This window comes from Nannospalax galili, unplaced genomic scaffold (genome assembly GCF_000622305.1).
Source record: "Nannospalax galili isolate Female #2095 unplaced genomic scaffold, S.galili_v1.0 scaffold107, whole genome shotgun sequence".
Taxonomy (NCBI): Eukaryota; Metazoa; Chordata; class Mammalia; order Rodentia; family Spalacidae; genus Nannospalax; species Nannospalax galili.
In genome coordinates this window covers 1,174,850-1,196,117 of record NW_008358490.1, presented here as the reverse complement: position 1 = coordinate 1,196,117, position 21,268 = coordinate 1,174,850, and the positions used below count along the sequence as shown (strand labels likewise).

General features: G+C 49.2%; 1 protein-coding gene across 3 annotated transcripts in view; it reads right to left on the bottom strand.

Annotated features, from left to right (window-relative positions):
- The window catches only part of Itpk1 (inositol-tetrakisphosphate 1-kinase), a 147,460-nt gene that overhangs the window by 34,764 nt on the left and 91,428 nt on the right, over nt 1–21,268 (bottom strand). For all 3 annotated transcript variants that reach the window (XM_008821715.2, XM_029557968.1, XM_008821716.2), the window contains one exon: nt 5,729–5,846. In XM_008821715.2, coding sequence (XP_008819937.1) covers nt 5,729–5,846 — 118 coding nt within the window. The remainder of the gene's footprint in view (nt 1–5,728; nt 5,847–21,268) is intronic.

The following is a 21,268-nucleotide window of genomic DNA, read 5'->3' as shown; positions in this document are numbered from 1 at the left end:
ATGTATCACTCTGAAACCTGATAGCCTCATGGTCCCAAGCTGTTGCAAGAACTACTGCTGAGGGTCACAGGCAAGGCCACATCCCAGGCTCGCCAGAGGAGCAATAGTTACTCTAAATGCCATTCGCCTACAGGAAAGCCAGGTCTTCAGAGCAGGAACTCACCTTTTGGGTGGTGACCTGGCAGATCACCTGTGTGTTCCCCAAATTCATGCTCATCCTTCTTCCATGGCAACAATCCCCAGATTTCAGCTGGGCACGTGGCTATCCAGAACAAGGATGCATTTCCTGACTCCCTTGCAGTTCAGCACATGACTAGTTCTAGCCAATGAGGGAATAACAGCTTGTAGCTTCCAGAACCCTTCCTTAAAGAATTGGGATTTGTACCCTTCTGCTTGCTCTCCAACCTAACAACTAGACCTTGGATGCATGGCTGGAGGTTCTGTCACTATTATAGACCAGGATAGCCATGCTATTCAGTGAATAAGGAGCTGGAAGCTTCCTGGGTCCCCACTATTACACAGCAAAACATCAAGACCCTCCTCTGGGCCCTCACATAGATGAGAAAGGAAGCCCCATTTCAATTAAGTTTTGCTGTCATAGCAACTTACATGCTAACTGGGGGTCTGAGGCTGGCAGATTTGAGGCACAGAACAGGCCAACCCCCGCCCCCCGGCTCTGGGAAGACTAAGCTCTGAGAATGTGGGGTCAAGGTGGCAGTTACCACACAAAAGCTGTCAGGTGCTCTGACAGCTGAGTCTGGGATTCTAGGCCACAGGCCTCCCTATGGCCCTGATGCTTAAGGGGGTGGTTCTCCCCAGGGAATGTTATACCTAGAGACAGATGCCCACTTGATGCTGGACCACGGTGCCCTGCCTGTTATTTCTGAGAGTCCTTCCCCATGAGCCAAAGCAGAGTCAGGGCCGTGGTCATCTCTCAGTCCTCATCCCAAGGAGACAAGCAGCTGTGTAGCAACCTCTCTCAGACCTAGCTTCCCTGAAGCCTTGGTTCTCTGAGAAAGAGGGTCGATTGCCTCAGTCTGGGGTACTAGTGCTGGAAGTTTGGGAAAGGCTGGCCAAGCCCCCTCTCTCTACACAAAAGCCCTGTCACTTGGATGGCTATAATTATCTGAGGGAATTTCAGGGGTAATTATGGTCCTTTACAGCATGCCTAAAAAGGGCCATGTGCCCCCAAGAACAGCAAGGCGTGGGGCCCAGAAACAAGGATGGGCTTCCTAGGAAAAGCCTCTGCACCTGCAGAGGGGCTGGAAGGAGACACAACAGAGAGGCCATCAGCAGCACCTCATAGAACAGCTTCCTGGCCACAGGAAACACTTCAGGAAGTCCCAGTTCTGCTGCCCTCCTGGAAGAATACAAGCTAGCTTGGTGCACATGATAAGGAAAATCCAGGGTGCAGCTCTCACAGCCCCCCGACACTTCCTGCCAGCCCAGAATCAAGTGTGCTTTAGGGTTCAGTCAAAGGTTCTTGCTGGCCCTGGCAGATGGGGCCCTACCCAGGTGGAGTCCTACAGCTCCCCCAACCAGTGATTTCTAGAAGACAATGCCTGGTAGTGTGGCTATGGACCCAGCAGAATGGCCTCTGCCTGACGCCTCCCTCCAATGGCCTGCCCCCAGCTTCCCAAGCCTGTGTTGGGTGTGAGCCACTGTCAAAGGCTCAGAACCCAGAATCCCTCACAGGACACTGGTAATGACTATTAGATGCTGGTTTGGGCCATGTGTACACCAATCTATCCACAGCCTCATCTCTGGTCCAAAGATGTAGCAGTCCTGCTCAAGCAGCCACCCGGCAGCCCTCCCCACTGTGCCACATGCCCATCTGTAGGCCAGCCCACTGCATCCTCAGACTTTGCCCACCCTAGGTCCATCTACCCAGAAGGTCCTGCTCCAAAGGCACCTGAGGAAGGGGCCCCTAGAAGACACCCGCCCTCCTACATTCCTCTGAACTCCAGTAGGCTTTGTTTTTCTCATTCTCACCCCAGAAAAAGACTCCCAGGACAGGGCCTGCACAGCGCCACCTTTGATGCTGTAGTAAAACAAGGCATGCTTCCCAAAGTGAGAAAGGCCAGGCCTAACAACTAGCCTGAGGGAATTCTGACCAGATGAGCCCCTCTAGCACTTCTGCCCAGTGAGGCCCTGCTAAGCACCCACTGGGTAGACTGTCATTCATGTAGAAGCTTGGGCCAGCCACCTGGGCTTCCCTCTTCCATGTCAGATGAGGAGACAAGGGAAGGGATTGACAAGGACTGCAATATAAGCCACTGTTTAAAAGAAGGAAATCTCACCTGTGAAAGGAGCTGTGAACAAGAAGTGCCTAGGTTCCTTAGGTGCCCTAAAGATTTGGGAAACAGATGACCATCCTGTAGACATGATGAGGAATGTCCCAGGGAGCAACCTCTATGTCTAAGAATGGCAGGGTCCACCTGAAGCTTGGATGCCCCAGTCACCCAATCACTGGATCCCTCTGGAACACATCCCTCTCACTTTATTGCCTCATTATGGGATGTGGATGCCAACAAGTAGGAGCTTGTAACCCAACTAAAGCAGGATGCTGCTCTGCTCAACAACCCCCACAGAATACCACATTGCCCCCAGGAAAGGCCAAATTCCACAGCCAGGCAGGATGCAAGGAGCTCCCCTGCTGGTGACCACTGGGTTCACCAATTTCTGTGCAGGCTGGAATCTACTTTCATCACTACAGCCCTGCTCCTTGATCACAAGGTACACGCACACACAAGGCCTGAACTGCCCTTGAAATCGGTAGGAGGGCCCTGATTTCCCATTCATGAAAATCTGAAAGCTCTAAGACCAAATTCAAATGCCTGAGCCCTGCTGCCATAGTAGGAACAGTGAGAAGCTACTGTTTCAGGTGACTCGGTAGGCCATGTGGCACACTGATTCTAGAGAAACCCCCGTTATCCTAATCAGAAACCTGAGGGTGAGTCACATCACCCCCTTTGTGCTGATTGACTTTTGTCAACTTGACACAAACCAGAGTCACCTGGGAAGAGGAAATTCTTTGTAGTCATGTCTGTGAGGCATTTTCTTAATTATTAATTGATGTGGGAAGGCCTAGCCCACCTTAAGTAGTGCCATCCCTGGGCGGGTGGGCTTTAGCTGTATATAAGAACTGTAACTGAGCAAGCCATAGAAGCAATCAGGTAAGCAGCTTTCCTCTGTAGTATCTGCTTCAGTTTCTGTCTCCAGGTTCATGTCCTGCCTCTCAGTGATGGACTATGACCTAGGAGTTATAAGATGAAATAAACCCTTTCCTCCCTAGGTTGGTTTTAGTCAGTGTTTTATCATAGCAACAGAAAGCAAACTAGGCCAGCCACCTTCCAGAATATAAGCAGGGCAGGTAAAGTAACCAGTCCAAGATCTCATGGGCAGCTGGAGCCGAGATTCCAACCTAGCCTCAATTTGTCTCCCTCTCCAGCCTCTGTATTTGACCCTGAAAAGCTCGGTGGTGGCACCCTCCACAGTCCCCTTAGCTTACCACTTCTCAAGGACTTGCCTAGAACATCAGATGTGCTGCACCATCTTTTTTCACAGCTGAGCCATCTTTTGTATTTAATCTATTCTCCTGTCCTTTATGCAGTCAATGTCAAACAAACACACCTTCTCATCTGGGATTTTCAATCCATCTCGAAAAACAACTCAAACCATACAGACTCAAGGAAGCAGGCTGCTGGGTGCCAAGGAGGCCTGCCCTTTTACCCATTTCCCATACATGTGAGATGTTACCCTCAGGTCCCATGATGGCTGGCGAGCATCAGGCACCGGGAACAAAGCCTCATGATTTCTTCCAGGACAGACAGCCACCAGCTTTTCACCAGGATATATTCCTTAGAGAGATGGGAAGGCTCACCAATGCTCCAGGTAAAGGCCTAAGCTATGCCATACACCCTCCAGTCAGGGATAAGAGGCAAGCTTGTGGGCAGTGAGCTGGAGAGCCACTGGGTCATAGTGCATCTGCTGACCTCTCAGGCCTCTGATGTGGTTTGGATACAGTTTGTGTCTCCTCTAAAGGTTCATGTGGTTGGAAGCTTCATCCCTACAGTTGCAATATTGGAAGTTAATAGAAGCTTTAAGGAGATTTAAGGAGAGGGAATTGGCGGGGGGGGGGGGGGAGGGGGGCCAGGGGGTATGGGACCCTTTTTATATTTTTCCAGGGGGGGCTTTTGTGGGGGGGGGGGGGGGGATGTGTGCTAAGGTCATTGGGATCCTTTGATAGTTTTTACAGGAAGGTTATTATAAAAGGAGCAAGTCTGGTTCCACATAGCTTTTTCTGTTCATGGATTGAGAACATGGCTCAACACATTATCAACTGCTTGTTCCCGTATGTGTTCCTACCAGTATCACCCACCATGGGATGCCCTTTGTCAGAACCTGCACTATACTGTTGAGACTTTAGCCTCCCAAACTGAGAGCTAAATAAGCCTTCACTTTATTATTTATTAAATACTTTATGTGTATGAGTGCTATGCATGCACATATGTCATACATTGCCTGCAGAGGTCAGAAGAGGGTGTGGGATTCCCTGGAACTAGAATTATGGATGGTTATTAGCTGCCATGTGGGTGCTGGAATATAAACCTGGGTCTTCTGCAAGAACAGCCAGTGCTCTTAACCACTGATCCACCTCTCCAGCCCCTAAACCTTCACTTTTTATAGCTAGCTTGTCTAGGTATTTTGTTATAGTAACAAAAAACGGACTAATACAGGCTCCATGACTCATTTGTAAACTGGACTGGCTCATTGTACCCAGCAAACAGCACACAGGACGTAGGACATACCAGGCTTAAAGCCACGTATATGGTGCTTGCCCAATAAATGCTACTCCTATATTCCCATCCCTACTTTCCAGGACTGCCTCAGGCCCTATATGCCAAACTATGCCCACCAGACCCATCAACATAGGAGAGGACATCCAGGTTAGGGTTCAAGACAGCTTAGGCCGTAAGCAAGGTTTATATGGTAAGGCCAGGGGGAGTGTCCTAGCAACACAGAATCGCTCAGCAGTCTCTGTGCCCAGGCAAAGTAAGCACTTTTGCTTAAAATTAAACAAGAACTTTCGGCAGGGAACACTGGAGCAGTAAAGATCACAAGACAGTTACTATTCACATCTTTCCAGAATGTCTGTCTCACACAGACATATACCTTGAAAAGGCAGCATACATGTCTCTAAGGCTGCCCTGCTCCTGGTGGGGTTGAGAAGGGGACACAGTCCTCAGTTGGCAGAAGTTCCGCACAAGGAGGGAGGCTCTGGCTGGGAAACAGTGTGCACCCCACACAGCCCAGCAGCAGCACTGCATATCTCTCTGCATTTGATTAAAGGGCCCTGATTTCCGTTTGTCCCCTTTGCCCTATTACATAACTAGTCCCAGCAAGCAATTCTACACACACTCCTGCTCCCTAACCATGGTGTTATCAAGGTACCTCATCGCCCCCCAGGGGTTCAGCACAGCAAAACAAAATCTCTTGCAGCAGTCAACCACTCTCCTCAAGAGTTTCCTGAGGCTCTTATTTCTTAACCTTTGTTGCAAATGAAAACAAAGGTCCTCCTGAAGATGGCTATCCCTGTGGAACGCAATTGCTTTCTGTGCCAAAGCACTCATCAAGGCAAGACCCTTTGCCCCTTCCTCGCACAGTAATAACCTGTGATCACAGGGGTGGGCCACCTGTCAGGAGGCTGAGCCACATGTGTCCATACCTTTCATGTAGGCCTCAATCTTGCGTATGAGCTCATAGGACTTGGAGCGGTCAAGCAGGGTCCTGATGGCGGGGAGGGGGTCCAGGACAATGGTCTCTGGGTGAGCATCAATGTATTCCTGAAAGAAAAGACCATCTGGGGTTAGAAAGGGAGGCTGATGCTATAACAAGGACAAGGACAAGACTATCCCTGGAGTCCTCCACGCATGACTTTGGCAAACCACCCAGGGCTCAGAAGAGGACATGTGACCCTGAGTCTGTCTTGCTGGGATGCTGGAAAAAAGGTGCTCTCTTACCTCATGGTCAAGAGGCACTGACACTGGGCATCTATGAGCAACCATAGTGGGAATTTAGACAGAGGTGTTGTCAAGGCCTGAGCTCAAAAAGCAGTGCTCATCACAGAAGAGCAATTAGGTTCTGCAGGTCATTCTACCCTTTGGTAAAGCTTTACCTGAACCCAGACCTGGTCTATGTGCTGGCTGCATTCCAATAGAGCTCAAGTCCAGTCTCTTGCACCAATGGATAAGGATTCCAAAGCAAGGCCAGGAAAAGAGTGGCAAGATGCTGCAGTTCATGAGAAATGCAAAGGAAGGTGTGATGGACAGAAATGTGCTACTTACTACAGTCACACCTCTCTGAGCACACTCAATATTGTCAGAAATGTGCCACTCAGAAGAACTTCCCTTCAATACATAGCAGTTTCCTGGTGGCCACTGTGGAATCTCAAGGGAAAAACAAAAATCAGTGAAGAGTCTGTAACTGTCCTCAGAGGGAACAGTAACTTACATGGGAGACAAGATGGTACAAAGCAACTAAATAAGATGCAAGGCAGAGGGGTTGGGGAGATGGATGCTCTTCAAGCATGAGGACCTGAGTTCAATCCCCAGCACCCACGTAAAAGAAAGGCATGTTGGTGTGTGCACACTTGTAATTCCAGCACCAGAGATGGGGAGACAAATGGATCCCTAGGACTTGCTGGTCAGTAAGAGACCCTGTCTCAGAAACAAAGGTGGGGGCTGGAGAGATGGTTCAGCGGTTAAGAACTCAGCTGGCTGTTGGCTCGGCGAGGTGGCACACGCCTTTAGTCCCAGCACTCAGGAGGCAGAGACAGGCAGGTGTCTGTGCGTTCAAGGCCAACCTGATCTATACGGTGAGTTCCAGGCCAGCTGGGGCTACAGGGACACCATGACTCGAAAAGACCAAGAATACTGGCTGTTCTTGCAGAAGACCGGGGTTTGAATCCCGGCACCCACAGGGCAGCTAACAACTGTCTATAACTCCAGTTCCAGGGGATCCAATGCCCTCTTCTGTCTTCCAAGAGCATTGCATGACACATGTGTACTTATATACATGCAGGCAATATACACATAAAAAAATAAAAATAATAAATAAAATATATAAAAAAAACAAGGTGGATGACTCCTAAGAACAGTAAGCCCTACTCTCTCTCTCTCTCTCTCTCTCTCTCTCTCTCTCTCTCTCTCAGAAGAGATGATAGAGGGTTTCAGGGGAAGGCCCTTTACCATGGGAGTGGGCTGAACAGCCACCCCCAAACACTTGTTTAAGCCCTAACCCTCACAGCACCTGTGAATACAGTCTTATTTGGAAATGGGGTCTTTAGCTATTATCAGGTTAGGATGAGATCATACTGGGTATGGGTGAGTCTGCATCCATGGATTGATTTCCTTGTAAAATGGGAGAAATCTGAACAGACACTGGGAGAAGCCACCTAAAGAAGAGCCACAGAGCACTAAGGATCACCCGAGGGTGGGGGCCAGATCCCCCCTCACCTCAGGAGGCAACCAGCCTTACTAACATCTTGATTTTAGACTTTCAGGCCCCAAACTGACACAACTAACTTCACCAGGCCCATGGTGGAGACAGCGCTGACAAATTAACACATGAGTTTACTTCACCCACTGTTCCCGCCCCAGTCCACACACCAGTCTGGGGTTAGCAAAGGGCAGGGGGGGAAAGCCACAATGCCTCTTCTCTAGTAAACTTTATCAACAAAAAGAAAGATCCATTTGGATGTTTGTTTGCTTTTTTCCCAGCAAACCTATTTTGGCTTCTAATAGCACTTTAAGAGCATTTGAGGCAGAAGGCAGATTCATACGCATTTCTTGTCTGAAATTGGCCTTCCCATGAACTCTACCCCACAGGACCTGGTTCTGTCCTTTCCCCTAAATGCTTAAAAGTTCCCTCTGTCCTTCAGTGGTGGCCATGTGCCACGTGGGGTGCCTCCATGCCAGCACCTGCTCTCTCCTGAGGGCTCCCCTCACCATACCACCACTTGATAGCCGCTTTTGCAGATCTGTGAAGAATGGTCATTGCCCACTGCCTCTCTTTTCTAGACTCAGGCTCACCCAAGAGCTGTGCCAGAGCCCAGTCTCTTCCACTGGGTCTTCCTGTAGGTGAGCATTCCTGCTGGCACCTTCCTTCACCACAGTGTGCTTCCATGTGAGCTCACATTTGCCGGCCCTCCCCATCCTGCTCACACATCCCTACAAAACATCACTGTCTAATGCCAGAGGTTGTCCACTCTGTAGCTGCTGCTGTAATCACTGACAGCACTGGGGTAATCTTGCAGGTGCAGTAGATACACGGCAGAGTGGGAGTCTCTACACTTGGTTTCCAAGCTCCCCAGTCCTGGTCTGCCCTAGAAATCACGGTCCCTCATCCCCCCACCCCACTGTATCCAGAACCAGCCTGGTGTGGCAGGAGGAGCATATGGGATCAAAGTGGCCAGCCACTGGGCTTCTCGGGGTCTCTGAGGACTTCCTTCAGATGACCCTGTAGGTCCCTGTACAGATGGCTTCAAGTTCCACGAATCTATTGACTAGAGAAACTAGAGGAGCGGGGTTTCAAGGTCACAGGGCTGCCATGAAGACAGAAAGATGACAGTTTGCTGGGGGCACTGCAGGTGACAGAGGGCCATGTGCACTTCCTGCCTTCTTCACTGAGGCTGTCAGAGACACTTATCACACAGGGGTGGCCTGTTTACCCCCAGCAACTGAGGCTACCTGAACACAGACACACATTTCCCTCCCTATGCCCCCAACAAAGCTCAAGCTGGCCCCATGTTCTTGCAGAAGGGCAGTGACCCTTAGAGAGAAGCTCAGTTTCACGAAGGCAGGAATTTAAGCCAAAAATCAAGAGGAAAAGACGCCACATGAAACTGAAGGAGGAAATAATCTGACAAGCAGGTGCCAATAAGCTCTGGGCCTGGGATGAAAGCCGTGGTACACACAGAAGAATCTGCAGAACCAGATCTCTCTGGAGACGGGAACAGAGGGGCAAAGATTTCTTCCAACTCCTCTGCTATCACAAGTGTATTTTCCTCTAAGCCTTTCAGCTTATCTATTGTATCGGAGGCCTCATGAATTTTTCACAAGTCTCTTAGACTTACCAAACAAATTGCTGGAAGAAAGACCCAAACCATCTCCATGGCAAATGGTAAACATGTGCTCCCTCAGAGGGCTGGCCTGCCAAGGGGGACCAGAGTGAGATCCTGAAGTGAACATGGAGAGCCTGGTCTTTATAAGGACAGCTGGATCCAGTAGGTCAGGAGATGGTGGTAAGTTCCACTGTTAGAAGAGACAAGGGGGCAGAGGCTACCTAGGTGCCCAGTCAGAGCACAGGATGACCTAGGCCCATGGATGATGTCAACGGGGGTGCTGACAACACATACTATGGGGTGAGGGGGAGACACAGTGACCCCACTGTGAATCCAAGTTGCATGAGAAGGCTGAGGGAACACAGAGGTACTACTTCCTCTGCAGTTTCATGTGTAAGGGCAGAGATGGACGATTTGTTCTCCATAGAAAAATGACACCAGTTCAAATCTTACCTGTATCACGTCTTCCCCATCTGGGAGCAGGACTCTGAAGTTAAATGTGCAATTCTGTGGTGTGACCAGTGCTCTGGATAAAACTACCCCAGGGGGCTGCTAGGGTATCCAGGCGATACACAGACATGTAAGCAACAGGCACAGCACAGAAACAAGGGTGCTGCAACATAGGACCGAGCAGCCCTGACCCAAGGTCTCTGGGTTCACCCTGTCCCATGAAGCAGACTCAAGATCAACAGCCCTGCACTGGCTATGGCCTGTGGCCACCCTGCCTCTGATGTCTTGAACATGACACAACTCCTTTCCCCTACCCGACACACATAGCAGCACAGTCCTTAAGCAGGACTATGTCCCCTTGGGGACAGCTCGGGTCCTGGCAGAGGACTGAGTCTACCACAACTGACAGGTCTGTTGGCTCTCCTGGGAGGCAGAAGAGACACTCACCCACAGTGCTTGGCTCCTAGAGTCTTGGGAAGTAATAGATATGCCATCTCCCAAACTTAGCAGGGACCTTTCCAGAAAGCACTGATTTCTTGAAGATGCATATCAAAATTATTTGCAGCTAAATGTGTCTGGGGTTTTCTGCAAAACAACCAAATACAGGGCATGAGGAGAGAAAGAGTGTGGAAAACCCAATTGGATAGGAGCTGCCAGAGGTGACACCGCAGGACTCTGGGGAGCAGCTTACCACAGTGTATTCTGTAAGCTCACTTTCTTCAACACCAAGTCTGCAGAGCGTGGTAGAGCACAACTAGCTCTTCCCCTTCTGTCCCCACTCCAGAGATGTGATAGAAGGGAATTCAAATACCAGTATAATCTCTCTAGACAAAACTGGAGGCAACTACCAAGATGCAAAACACAATGAGACATTAATTACAGACAACAGCAATAATAAGAAAAATCATAATCAATAGTGTAAAAATGAAAGCGGCGACATCTGGGGCTTGCAAGAAGCTCAGTGCTAAATAAATTGGTTTTCTTTCTTTTTAAAATTTATTTTTATTTTTTATGTGTATGAGTGTCATACCTGCATATGTGTAAGTGCACCCATGTCGTGTAGTGCCTGCGAAGGACGGAAAAGAGTGTCGATGATGCCCTGGAACTGGAGTTATGGACAGTTGTTACCCACCATGTGGGTGCTGGGATTCAAATCCCAGTCTTCTGCAAGAAAAGTCAATGTTCTTAACTGCTGAGCCATCTCTCCAGTCTGATAAATTGGTTTTCAAACACCATTTCTTTTAATACAAAAATCCTATAGGGCAAGCTGGGCGTGGTGGCACATGCCTTTACTCCCAGCACTTGGGAGGCAGAGGCAGGCAGATCTCTGTGAGTTCAAAGCCAACCTGGTCTATATAGTGAGTTCTAGGCCAGCTGGGGCTACAGAGAGACCCTGTCTCAAAAAGGAAAAAAAAAAAATCCTATAGGGCAAGAGCTAAAACAATAGAACTCTTAGAAGAAAATACTGACAAAAAAAAATCTTTGTAGCCTTGGATTCAACAATGGTTTCTGAGATATGATACTAAAAGCAGAAATAGGGAAGCAACAAAGTGACTAAGTAGGCATCCCTAACAAGGTGGCTAACCAGATTCCTTAGAATCAGAAACTCTGTGAGTCAAAGGCCTGATGTTCTCCAATAACACGTGGCTCACCCGACAGAAGTATCCAGGGACTAACCTGCCCTGAAGCCAGGAGAGGCTGCTGGTAAATTGTACAAGTCTGGAAGCATCTTTGACATACTTGTGGGCTCCCCAATAGCACTGCAAAGGTGGAAGGGTTCTCTCTCCATTTTTGTCAGGGCACAGAGACTAAAAGAATCTGGTCCAAGGCTATAGCCTTGCTCCATCCTGGCAGCTTGTTCCCTCTGACACAGCAAGCCCCACATTGCATTCATGATCCCAGAGTGAAAGCCTGTTCACTGGGTGGTGTGAATTTGAGAGTCCACAGACTCAGTGTGGGGCTGGGAGGCTCTGGCTTGACAGACAGCTTAGGAATCTCTCTGTCAGTTGATAAGGATGCTGGGATGGAGGAAAGGGACCTACTATCCTTCTTTGCAAAGTGAAGCCACTGGTGCAAGAGTTTACAAGCACAGGAGCTAGAGACAGCTGGGCCCAGGATAAAGATCTAGCTTCCTCATTTGTGAATTTGGGCCTCCTTAGATTTCAGTCTTCATCTGTAGATTGAAGATTGAACTAGTTCAATTTTATTATATGATCCATGTAGCATGTAATCTACCCAGTTAAAATGTATAATTCAAGTGTATTTAGTAGATTGGGCTGGGAATATATAGCTCAGTGGTACAGTGTCTACCTAGCAGTTAGAAAGGCCTGGGTTCAATCCCCATTACCCATCTCCCCCCAAAAGGATTTAGTGTATTTCAGCAAAATTTTAAACCATTTTCATCTTTCAAAAGTAAACCCTATACCCTCATCCTATCAGCTTCAATTCCCATTCCTCCCAGTCCCTGGAACCCCTGGAATGCTGTTCTGTCTCTACAGAACTCACTCTGGACATTCATGTGAATAGGATCATAAAGCAGGCTGTTTTCCGTGACCAGTTTCCTCCACTGACTGCTCTTGCAGAGGACCTGGGTTCGATTCCCAGCACCCACATGGTGGCTACCAACCGTCCTTAACTCCAGTTCCAGGGGATCCAACGCCCTAGCATTGTACAACATGGGAACACTCACATACATTCAGGCAATACATTCATACACATAAAATAAAAATAAATATATATATTTTTAAAATTCATGCTTGTTACAGTATGAGTCAGCACCTCATTCTTCTTCAAGACTAGATCACAATTCATGGTATGAATGTACCAGATGGGTGTACCCACTCATCACTGGTTGGATATCTGATTATTTCCCACTTTTCAGCTATTACGACCTACACTGCTATTAACATGTTTGTTTGGACCAATGTTTTCATTTCTCTTGGGCATATGCCTAGAAATGAGAAAACAAAAGACCACAAAACTCTGGTCCAGGCCTGAGTGTCTTCCATAATCATACCCCATCTTGGATACAAGTCAGTGCCTTCCTTGCTTTCCAATACAGCAGTCACCAAAAAAAATATTGCATTTGACTCTCAGAGCAACCTTGTGGTCCACAGAGGGAACACCTTCATTTTTCTTCTAGATTGCAGATACAATCTCGAGTCAGGCACAATGTACGAACTTGTAACCCAGCGCTCAGGAGGACAAGACAGGAGGACTGTGAGTTCAAGGACAGACTGGGTTACATAGCAAGTTTCAGGCCAGTTTAGATTATACAGCAAGACTCTGTCTCAAGAAATGAAAAAGAAACTGAGTCTCTGAAAGTCAAAGTGACTGGTCCAAGTTCGAACACAATTAGCCAGAGCTTTGCCAGGATCCACCAACCACTACAGTGCCAAATCTTAGACTTCAGCAGAGTATTGTGTCACCTACTAAAACACAGGCTGGTGAATGATGTGCTTTTACTCCCTAGAAAGGCTAAGGAGGATCTGAACCTCACTTCTGTACAATTCTGTCCATAGCTTGGCCAGGAAGCTCTAGAACAGCAAACAGAGGACCAAAGCTTGGTGCCAGAGATGGAGAATGAGGAAGAAGGAGCTGACAAGACGTCCTGCAGCCCCAGTGGACAGGTTTACAGGCAGTGCTATTGAAAAGACAGCCTCTAGGCTGTCGCACCTCAGTGGCACTAATGGAGCAACCCACTCAGGTTCCACAGGAGCAAGCCTGTCCCACCAGCCTCAGGACTGTCATTGTACAGGAAGCAACCAAGTATCCCAGGCAGGACTAACAAGCTCAGCACCACTGCAGAGGCCCATGCATAAGACCACATGTTAGCCTGAGGAACGGGTAGAGATGCAGATGCTCTGGAGGAGACACAACCGCAGGGGAGTCTCAGAAAGATCCGCCCAGCCAGGAGCAGTGTGGGGACCAGACCCACCAATAATCAAATAGGGACACAAGCCTTTCAGGTATGCTGAAGAAACTTTGTCTCTTGTTTTGGTGACCAGCTTCCTTCCCTCCTCCCAGAAACTAGTTTTGGTTCCCTACCTTAGAGAGGGGGCTGTCTCATGGAAAGGGTAGCTCTGCGTGGAGAGCAGGGAGCAGGGTTTATAGTCCAGGGCTGAGGCAGAGTCTCCTTCCTGGCAGTCTGCCTGACTCCCAGATTCCTGCACTCCTGGTGTTCAAGTCCTTATAGGACTCCTCTCCTGTGAGGGTGGGGCCCATGACATGCTACTAGGCAACAGGTAGCATCACTCTTGTGTTCACATTCCGTACTCTGGTCTCCTGCTCTCTTGGTGGCTAGCTGTGAAGACACAGGCCGCCACACAGAAAGAGGCACTGTCAGGGAGGGGTCCATGTGGCCAGAATCTGGATGGCCCTGGACACTGTGGGTACCTCCAGCAAGACACTAAAACTCTGTCCTACAGATGCTAAAAGTTACTCTGCCAACAATCTGTGAGTAGCTGATAGCTTCCTAGGTCAAGCCTTGGATACAATGCACCCTAGCCAGCTCCTGCATCAAAGCCTAGAGGGAGTTTGAAACAGAGAATGAAGCTGGCTAAAGCCGGGGCCCCTGATCTGCAGAGACTATGGGTAAGGAGAGTGTGTCTTTTTGATTTGACATGAAGAAAGCCAACACAGTCTGATGATCCTGTGCAAGGGTCATGTGTATAAACGTGGGAGGCATGACAGTTTTGACAGGTGTCAAACTGAGGTGCTCATAAGTACTGACACAAAAGAAGGGAAAGGGGAAAAAGGAAAAGGGGAAAGAAAGGAGAGGAGGGAGGGAGGGGAGATGAAGGACAGGCAGGAGAGAAGGAGAGGGAGGAAGGATGAGTGGGGGGGATAGTGAAACAGGGAGGGAAGGAGGGAGGAGGGGAGGAGAGTAGCAGGGAGCTATGAGTGGCTCTAGGACGAGGCTCTGTTCTACAGCTCCATCTGGTATGTGTATCTGGCAGGTGAAAGGCCATCTAGGAGACTACTTACAGATGTGTACACTTTTCAATGTACATGTTATACTTCAAGCAACAAAACTAGCAAGGCCTAGGTGCCAGACTTGCTCTGCAGTGTGACCTGCCTTGAGCTGCTCCCCTATCCCTTGGGGGCCGGGAGGTGGGCGGGGGCGGCTCGGTCTCCTAAGGACACACATGAGCACAATTCTACTATGTGCTCTCACAGCTACAAAAGTCATCACCTGCAAAAAACTAAATCCAGCAGGAGTCAACATCTATCGTTCAGCTCTGAGAGGAAACACACTAGACATCTTGGACCAGCAGGCCAAGCCCAGGGAAACCCCTGGTCCTACCCATGGGTTTCTGGGAATCAGGAGATGCCTTTAAGTAGTACCTGGCCACTGAAGAATGACAGGAAGGACCCCCAATGAGAGCTGAAAGGCATCCTTGTAGCTGTTGAAGATTACCCATGGGGGCTTTTATGGAAAGGAGGTGACCCTGGGTCTACTCAGTGTCACCTCTCTCCTTCTGTCCCATCCTAAACACATGCTAATGGCTACAAGGGCTGGCGTTCTCATCTACTTCTCCCATGCTGGCTAAGATCCAGGAAGCTTCTGGTCACTATAGCTTTGACACCATGACAGGGACCCATCAAGCTTCCAGGGTGAGTTACTGCTAATGTACTCACTACACACAGGTCATAGTTCCTTTCCCCTCACATCCACTCTAAAACTGGTCCTGTTATCAGTCCCTCTAATAAAGAACCCAGGGCTCAGAACACCTCAGTGCTAGATGGGGGGGCTTTCCCAGCCAGGATCGGCTCAGATGGGATCTGGCTCCACAATGCCAGGCAAGGGAATATGGCATGAGGAAACCTGGCCCCATGAAGGGCAGCTCAGTTGTAGCTGGGCCAGAACCACCTAGCTCATTCTTAGGAAACCTTTCTCACCCACTGCAATGGGGCCAAGGCCTGAAGCCTGCTGGCTGCACATCCTGACACATTCCATACAGTGGTGTCAACCCAAGATAATGCATCAGAGGAAAGATGCACACCGTATCCCCTTTCTCCTGGTGGTCCAGCACTAGCAAAGAGCAAAGGAAGCGTCCCTTAGTACAACCCATGGTTTCAGGAAGGAAGTAGTAACTAGGTTAAGGTTTCCAGTCCTGAATCAAGATGAACTAACACGAGTGAAGCTAGATGACTCTTGGGAGACTGCATTTAGTGACAGGAACAGATGACAGTCTGGAATGACAGCTATCAGGAAGATCTACATGGCACAAAGCAAAGGGCATGCGCAGGATTCTGAGATGTCAGGATTGGAATGGTACTGGGAACACAGAGGAGTAGTGGACACGTGCTGAGACTGCATGGAAACGATGGGACTCCAGCAGGATTAAGGAAGTCATGCCTTCAAAGGCACAGTACAGTTCTATAGAAGGGGAAATCTACCCTCCAGAATCATGTAAGTCACAGTGTATAGTTGGGGGGGGCAACTAGTGGACCACTTAAAAAGTCAACCATTGTTGATGGACTTACCATCAAACAAAGCCAGGGCCCAATATCCCCCTAACAATGCCTTCTCAGCACCTGCCTTTTCATTACAGTTACAGATGATATCAGTTCTAAGACAACCACACTTGTCCAAGTACCTCGGTATAGTAGGCTATATCTGGCTGGCAGCAGGCCTAGCATATGCTGGAGGCTGGGAATCTTCATAGATTAACCTGAGGTGGGTTCTGTACAAGTTAGCTTCAGTTGTCAACTTGACACACCTGGGAAGAGGGAACCTCAACTGAGGCACTTCCTTCAGGCCTTGTCTGTGGGGCATTCCCTTTATTGTTAAATGATATGGGAAAACCCAGTCCACTGTGAGCAGTGCCATCCCAGGGCAGATGGTCCTATGTTGTATAAGAAAGCAGGCTGAGCATGGGCCCAGGGAGCAAGCCAGTAAACAGTGTTCCTCCATAGTCTGTGCTCCAGGTTCCTGCCTTGGCTTTCCTTGGTGATGGACTACTGTGAACTGTAAGCCAAATAAACCCTTTCCTCTCCAAGTTGGTTTTGGTCAGTGTTTTTATCACAGCAATAGAGAAGCAAATTGATACAGGCTCTCAGGAGCCCAAAGGGTGCTGTGGCAGCATACAGCACATACTAGAGGCAAGGGTACTAAGTGTAGCCATTCATGTGTCAACCACAGAGCTGTGCTGTGTGCAGCCTATGTTAACTGTCCCTGGCAATTGACCAATGCAACTTGCAGCACATAAGAAAGGCTTCCTAAAACTGCACATGGTCCAGCCCTAACCCAACACAAGGACCCTGAGGTACCATGCAAGCAGAGTCAAGAAACAGGTTGATATCCTAGAACCATGACTGATTTTATGTATTTCTGAAAGTTACCTAAGTTATCTATATCTCAGTTTTCCCATCTATATGATGAGAAGTTTGGAGTGACTTATTTTGGGTATCCTTGCTGACTCTTACGATCCAGGTTGAACAAATCATAAAAAAGCTCTTGGACCCCTGCACTGAGTCAGGCTAAAGACATCCAGACTCAGAAGTCTGGAACCTGTTGCCCTTGGAGCACAGAGCATGTGGCTACAAGTCCCCTCCCCTGTGGGCTAGTGAGGCATGCACCCACACCATCAGGGTAGAAGGCAGGTGGGCTGAGCACAGCTCTCGGACAGGCCACAGCTCCTGGACAGGCCACAGCTCCATCAGGAACAGACATGACACTAGCCTAGACAAAGCTGTGCCCCGGGGCTGTCTTTTCCTGAGTCTCCATTCCCTCTAGCCAGGCCTGATATACTGAGGGCACTTCTTTACCCATAGACTCCTGTCTCACTTTCCAAAAAGGCTCCTCAGGAGAGCTGAGCTTCCTGCCAGCAGACACTCAGTTCTTAACCAACCCTCATTTGTATTCCAGAGAGAGATCTCATGTCTGAGCTTTCAGCCCGAGGCCCCCTGGAGTAGGAGGGGAGAGGGGAGAGGAGGGGAGAGATCACTGACTAAGCCACATCCTATCCACCATCATAAGGGGGCTCCTAAATGGCACTGGGGGAGTGGGGGTGACCATGGGGCAGGAGAGTGTTGGTGCACAGGGATGCGCAAGGGTTGGAACAAATCTGGCTATGAGGAAACGTGGAGGAAGGGATTTCTGAGACCACTGACACTTAAGAATCATAGGCACAGGCCAAGAGAAGAAAGGTCACTCCAGGCAGAGGCAAAAGCAAGTGGGGAGGGAGCTCAACACACCCAAGGACCAGGCACTGGGTGTAGATACAGGTCTCAAGGGAAGGTTAAGTTCAGGCCAACAGCCTGGAGACAAACCAGCTAAGGAGTCTGGACTTGATCCTAAAATAAAGCAATAGGGTCCTTAGCCAGGGTGGGGGTGGGGTGAGGACAGTCTTAAGGTACAGAGTGACCAGTCTAGCACTCTGCAAGGCCACAAGATGGAGCAGCAAACAGATGAGCCTTAGCAATAGGTGTGATACAGTGCTGGCCATGGGGCATATGGGCTGGACTGCATACTCAGGAAAGACTGAGGAGCTCTTGGACCTTAACCTTTTACTCCAACACCATCTCTATGATATGGAAGAAAATAAAATGACAACAGAATCTACCCCAGGCCTACTTGCTCCTTAACCCTGTTATTTAAACCTGACGGTTGTCAGAGTCTAACAACACAGGGGGTGCAGAAGAGAAAGGTCACACATGATCCCCAATCAGTCAGGAGCAAGGTGATCCAGGTGCAAGGTCCAAGCAAGGCCCATGAGATTAGCTAACACAGCCCTTCCCAGAGCCTCGGGTGGCCAGCAGCAAACCAGCAGGCAAAAAGAGATTGCCAGGATTCTGGCATTCTTACAGGCCAAAATGCACTGATCAAAAAGTAGTAGGAAATGGACCAGCATCTGTAGGTAAGGGTGAAATCAGTATAACATCAATGGAAAGAAAACCAAGTATTTAACCTACAGATTCCTTATGTGCTCACAGAGACATGTGTGAGGGTAGCCCCCCACAGCATACTTCTAAAGCGGGTCAGAAATGTCTAAAGGCCCATTAATGCAGAATCAGTCAGTAAATGGCAGTAAGTTCATTCAATGTAAAAAGAACAGGGTAGCCTGCAAGGATTAACTATGATCACTTCCAGGTGTCCTGTGGTCAGGAAAAACTATTTGTGCCTGTTCTACAAAAGTTCCCTGAAAAGGCTCTCAGCCACAAGACCAGTGGCTGCCCCCAAAGGGGAAAAGCTGGCTGGGCAGCAGTAACAGCAGGGTGGCCTCTCAGATTGTCTCCTATATATGCTGGTGTCACCAATATGCCACAGGACTGTTGAGAGGCACACAGAAACCACAAGGACAGCCATGTCTGTGCCCAAGTCAGAATCATGCACAGTGCATGTGCAGACAGCTCAAGCTCACAATTGCAAGTTGGTCAGGATGGGTGAGGTGCTGGGGCAGATCAGAAGGGCAGAGGATGCTTCCTGGGAAAATAGAAAGTCAGCAGCAACCTGCCCCACTTCCAGGAGTAAGTGAGGGGTTCAGAAAAACCAGGACAGGCCCCAGCCTCTAGAATGAACCCTTATATGAACCACACCACCATGCAGAGGAAGCCTTGTTCCAGATAGTGGGGGGGCTAGGGCCCGAGTACCCAGAAAGAAAACCAGATCTCCTGGTTCTGCACATATGCCCAGAGTAATGGCATGCCCATCTGGAAGGCAGATGTCATCCATGACCATCCATCCCCCTCAGCCATCTCCTAGGTGGACTGCAGCATCATGGAGTCATGCTACCATTGCGAGTAGTGTGAGCCAGGACAGAGAACCAGGAGCTTGTGGAGAGAAACCGCCATCCTGAGCTAGCTTTATATTTAAAACACACACACACACACACACACGCACACACATACACACACACACAAACTGTGCTCTGGCCAAAACCTGAGTCTGAGGGCTCAGAGAGCTGGGCAGAACTGAAACTTTTATCTTCAGTCAGTAGATCCCTCCTCCCACTCCAGGCCCCCCACTGAAAACAATACCTCCTTTTCTGTCCCCAGATTTCAGGATCAAACTCTTACACTTCCTCCATCTTTTCTCAGTGGGAGGCAGGCAAGGTGCCCAGACTGTGTGGTTCACCTGACTAATGTCACATGCCCACTGTCCAGTACCACAGCACTGGTCAGGACCTTCAGACAATGAGGGGCATGGAGACTAAAAACAGCCTGCAGAGCCAGGCTGTACAGGTGCCTACAGGACTGGTGCTAGCCTGCAGAAGACAGACACTTCCCTGTAGGATGGAGGGACAGGTGGAATTTCCACTCATGGACCACAGACTGTGGGAGCTGGCCCACTGTCACAACATATACCAGAGTCAAGAGGACAGAAAGGGGATGGCATTGTCCAAGGTTACACTGCGATGAGGTCACAACTCATCTCTCAGAAGCCCTACTCACTACAGCCATGCCCCTGCCCACTCACATTACCCCACTGAAGGCTTAACAGTGCAAACCTCAGCAGCTCCCAGCCTCATCTATGCCCACAGCCAGCAGCCTGCCTCTGACTGAATTCCTGGAGCAAGCAGAGACTCCTTGTGGCCACAGGTTCCTTGCCCTCATCGCCCCCTGAGCTTTGTTGGTTTGCATGGGGAATGCACAACCAGAACTCAGAGCTTCTATCCTAGAGCTGGCAGAAGAGAAACAAGGCCAGGATCTCACAGTGAGCAATGGTGCTGAATTCTAGGATAGTTAGGGGTCACTCAAGAGAGGATATCTGAGCCCCTCACTCATGCATGCAGCCTCCTGGCATTTCAGTTTCCAGTAGACTCTGGACGCATGAAAACCAAGAGAGTGTTTGTTGCCAGAGCACTCCAGCCTGGCACATGGTACTGCAGACAAGTCACCCAGTACTGAATGCATTGGCCTCTAAACAGTGACCCAGGCCAGCTCAGAGGTGAGAAATGCTCTGCTACCAATTCCTGCCAAGGTAGAGGGCCTCTTCCCCTTGGACAGCTTGTGAAGTAGAAAAGAACACTTGGTGGCCAACTCAGGGTCATCAGAAAGAGGACTCTGCACAATGTTACTTGTCTTCAAAGGGTCCAGGGGTTCGTTGGAGGCCACCAGGCATGGGCTTGGTCTAGACCAGCTTGTCCTCCAGCCCACTATGGGCATTCTTCACTAATTGCTGTTATTCTGGGTCCTCCAAAGAGCCCAGGCTGAACTGCTTCGCCCACTTGCTCCCAGACTCGAACTGCTTAAGAGGGCAGGCTTCAGCTCAAGTGTCCACTCTGGGAGGATCAGCAACAAGAATCTCCCTATCACAGGCCTTAACTTGTTTCCTCCTAGACTGTACCATAGCTGGGGCTGTGTTACTTCCTCTTCTATTAATTTGTGCTTTGTGTACATCATTCTCAAACACACACACGTGTGTGAGTTCAATCTGTGAGGGCAGGCGCTCTATCTATCTGGTTTTTGTCTAATTTATTGTGGTATCTGTAATTTTTCTATAATTCTTGGCACATAGTAAATGCCCAATTAGGACTTGCTGATGAATGACTGAATGGCCCTAATAGCCATTTGATGGCTGATATTACAGATCAGTGGAGAGACTGGCAGATGAGGCCAAATCTGGGGCTGGATACCAAAAGGTATAGAGGCCTAAGGCCTAAGGCCTGGGATGCAGACACCAGCCACACACACACACACACACACACACACACACATCACACACACACACACACACCCACACACCCA